The 1,622-nt window shown below is 37.4% G+C and overlaps 1 protein-coding gene across 2 annotated transcripts; it reads right to left on the bottom strand.

Annotated features, from left to right (window-relative positions):
• Window positions 1-815: 815 nt before the first annotated feature.
• On the bottom strand, window positions 816-1,616 carry LOC106951282 (pleurocidin-like peptide WF3). Of its 2 annotated transcripts, none has more exons than XM_015038713.1 (3): window positions 1,545-1,616; window positions 1,235-1,348; window positions 816-1,104 (listed from the first exon to the last, which is right to left on the bottom strand). In XM_015038713.1, the coding sequence occupies exons 2-3, from the start codon at window positions 1,342-1,344 to the stop codon at window positions 963-965; spliced, it is 252 nt and encodes an 83-aa protein (XP_014894199.1). In that variant the 5' UTR covers window positions 1,345-1,348; window positions 1,545-1,616; the 3' UTR covers window positions 816-962. The 2 variants fall into 2 exon arrangements, with proteins under 2 accessions (XP_014894199.1, XP_014894200.1); XM_015038714.1 differs by having other exon boundaries at window positions 1,235-1,345.
• Between the last annotated feature and the right edge of the window lie 6 nt (window positions 1,617-1,622).

The raw sequence follows: 1,622 nt of genomic DNA, 5'->3' as shown, positions 1-1,622 counted from the left end.
AAACACTGAGCACTTCTTCTTTTTATGGCGGTTGGCAGAACACTGAGAACGCTGACGCTATTGCGCCCTCTACTGCGCATACGCGACACTTTCATGTCGTTTGCAGTTCACGCTGGAGATCACGTACATTTGGGAATTAGACTTACCACACCAAAAAAAATCTGATTTGACAGAAAATCTGATTTGGGTCTCTTCAGGTTGCAGTGTGACTGAAGTAGCCTTAGTTGGGATCATCTTTTTCTTTTTTCATGTCCTGCTTTGGGCTCTGTAATATACTGCTTTGTGTTGGTCAAGTTATATTCAGTTGAAATATATTGTTTGTGGTAAATTATGGAATACTTTTGCAAACCCCAGTAAAATTATTTGCACAAGAAAGTAAGTTTTAAATACAGTTGCCGCTACGCATTTAAGGGTTAACTCAGGTCACACACCGAAAGGATTATAGCCAGTTTAAAGTCTCATTTTAGTCACACTTCAGTTCCAGCTTTGAATAGGCCATTCATTCAGACTTCCTGGTGCTTCAGATCATTTTCTGCTCAAAAACAGTTGAATTAAAGTTCAACTTTAGGTTTTTTTTGTTTTGTTTTGCTTTAATGATTCTCTGGTAAAAAAAAAAAATCGGTTCACCATTTGTCATATGTCAACATTGAGGGATAAAAATTATAAGCACTACTTTTGAATTTATTTGGGCAAGTAAAATTAAATTCACACCAAATTTTGATATAAACCTGCCATCTAAAAGTTGATCAAGAAAAGTCAAAGATTCTGTCTCTTATTAATCTGAGATTAACAAATGGAAATAATACACAAACAGATCAGTTTATTGTGCTGCCAAGCCATTTTTATTTATTTATTAATTGTATCAAAATCAATAAAGCAAAAATCCTTCAGGAAAAGCAAAATGCATGTTTATTTTGTCAACAGGTCGGGCACCTTGACCGAAATTATTTTTGGGTCGTTGCCTAATGAAGCTTGTGTTTCTGAAATGAACGTTTTTGCATTTGCAGCTGGTCTTTGTCCTGCTGGTCCAGTTCCTGCTGGTCCACCTGCTGGTCCACCAGCTGGTCGGCTTGTTCCATTGCCTGCTTCTTTCCAAGGACACCCCTAAGAGAAAAGTTCAGTAGGAAAGAGCACAGAGAGATGAGGGTTAAAAAGTATAAGTTGTATATTTGGCAAATTGACGTTTTGTTCCCTTACGATTTTTAAGATGTTACCAAGAACTTAAACATCTTACCTGGCGCATCGTCCCACAACATGTTTCAAAATATGTCCAAAAAATCCTTCTCCAGGTTCAGCCATAAGCACAACCATGGACACCACCAGGAATACCACAGCCAACTTCATCCTGCTGAAGAAAAAAAGCAGTTGACACATTTATTTTTTATATTTTCAAGGATATAAAAGCTAGCACTCTTGTCTACAAAACCCGCATGCTATCTTCGATGGACAGCATGTGAACATATTTTTTTACTGGATAAGTGAATACAAACTAAGATTTCCCAAAGATACACATAATATTTGCATTATATTTATTTATTTCTCACCTTCCTTGTAGGCGTTGAAAAGCTGCTCTGTAGCTGACAGTCGAGGGTTTCACCAACGTTGGTAGCCGATGTTCTGGT

This window comes from Poecilia latipinna, unplaced genomic scaffold (assembly GCF_001443285.1).
Source record: "Poecilia latipinna isolate Pla-1442-1.1 unplaced genomic scaffold, P_latipinna-1.0 Scaffold450, whole genome shotgun sequence".
Lineage (NCBI taxonomy): Eukaryota > Metazoa > Chordata > Actinopteri > Cyprinodontiformes > Poeciliidae > Poecilia > Poecilia latipinna.
The sequence above is the reverse complement of the archived record's forward strand: the minus strand, read 5'-3'. Positions and strand labels throughout refer to the sequence as shown.

What these genes read in the sequence shown, in the direction of transcription:
- LOC106951282 (XM_015038713.1), bottom strand. Translation starts at nt 1,344, where the DNA reads ATGAAGTTGGCTGTGGTATTCCTGGTGGTGTCCATGGTTGTGCTTATG. An exon ending in GTTGTGGGACGATGCGCCAG is followed by an intron (nt 1,105 to 1,234) that starts GTAAGATGTTTA and finishes CTTTTCTCTTAG; the next exon opens with GGGTGTCCTTGGAAAGAAGC.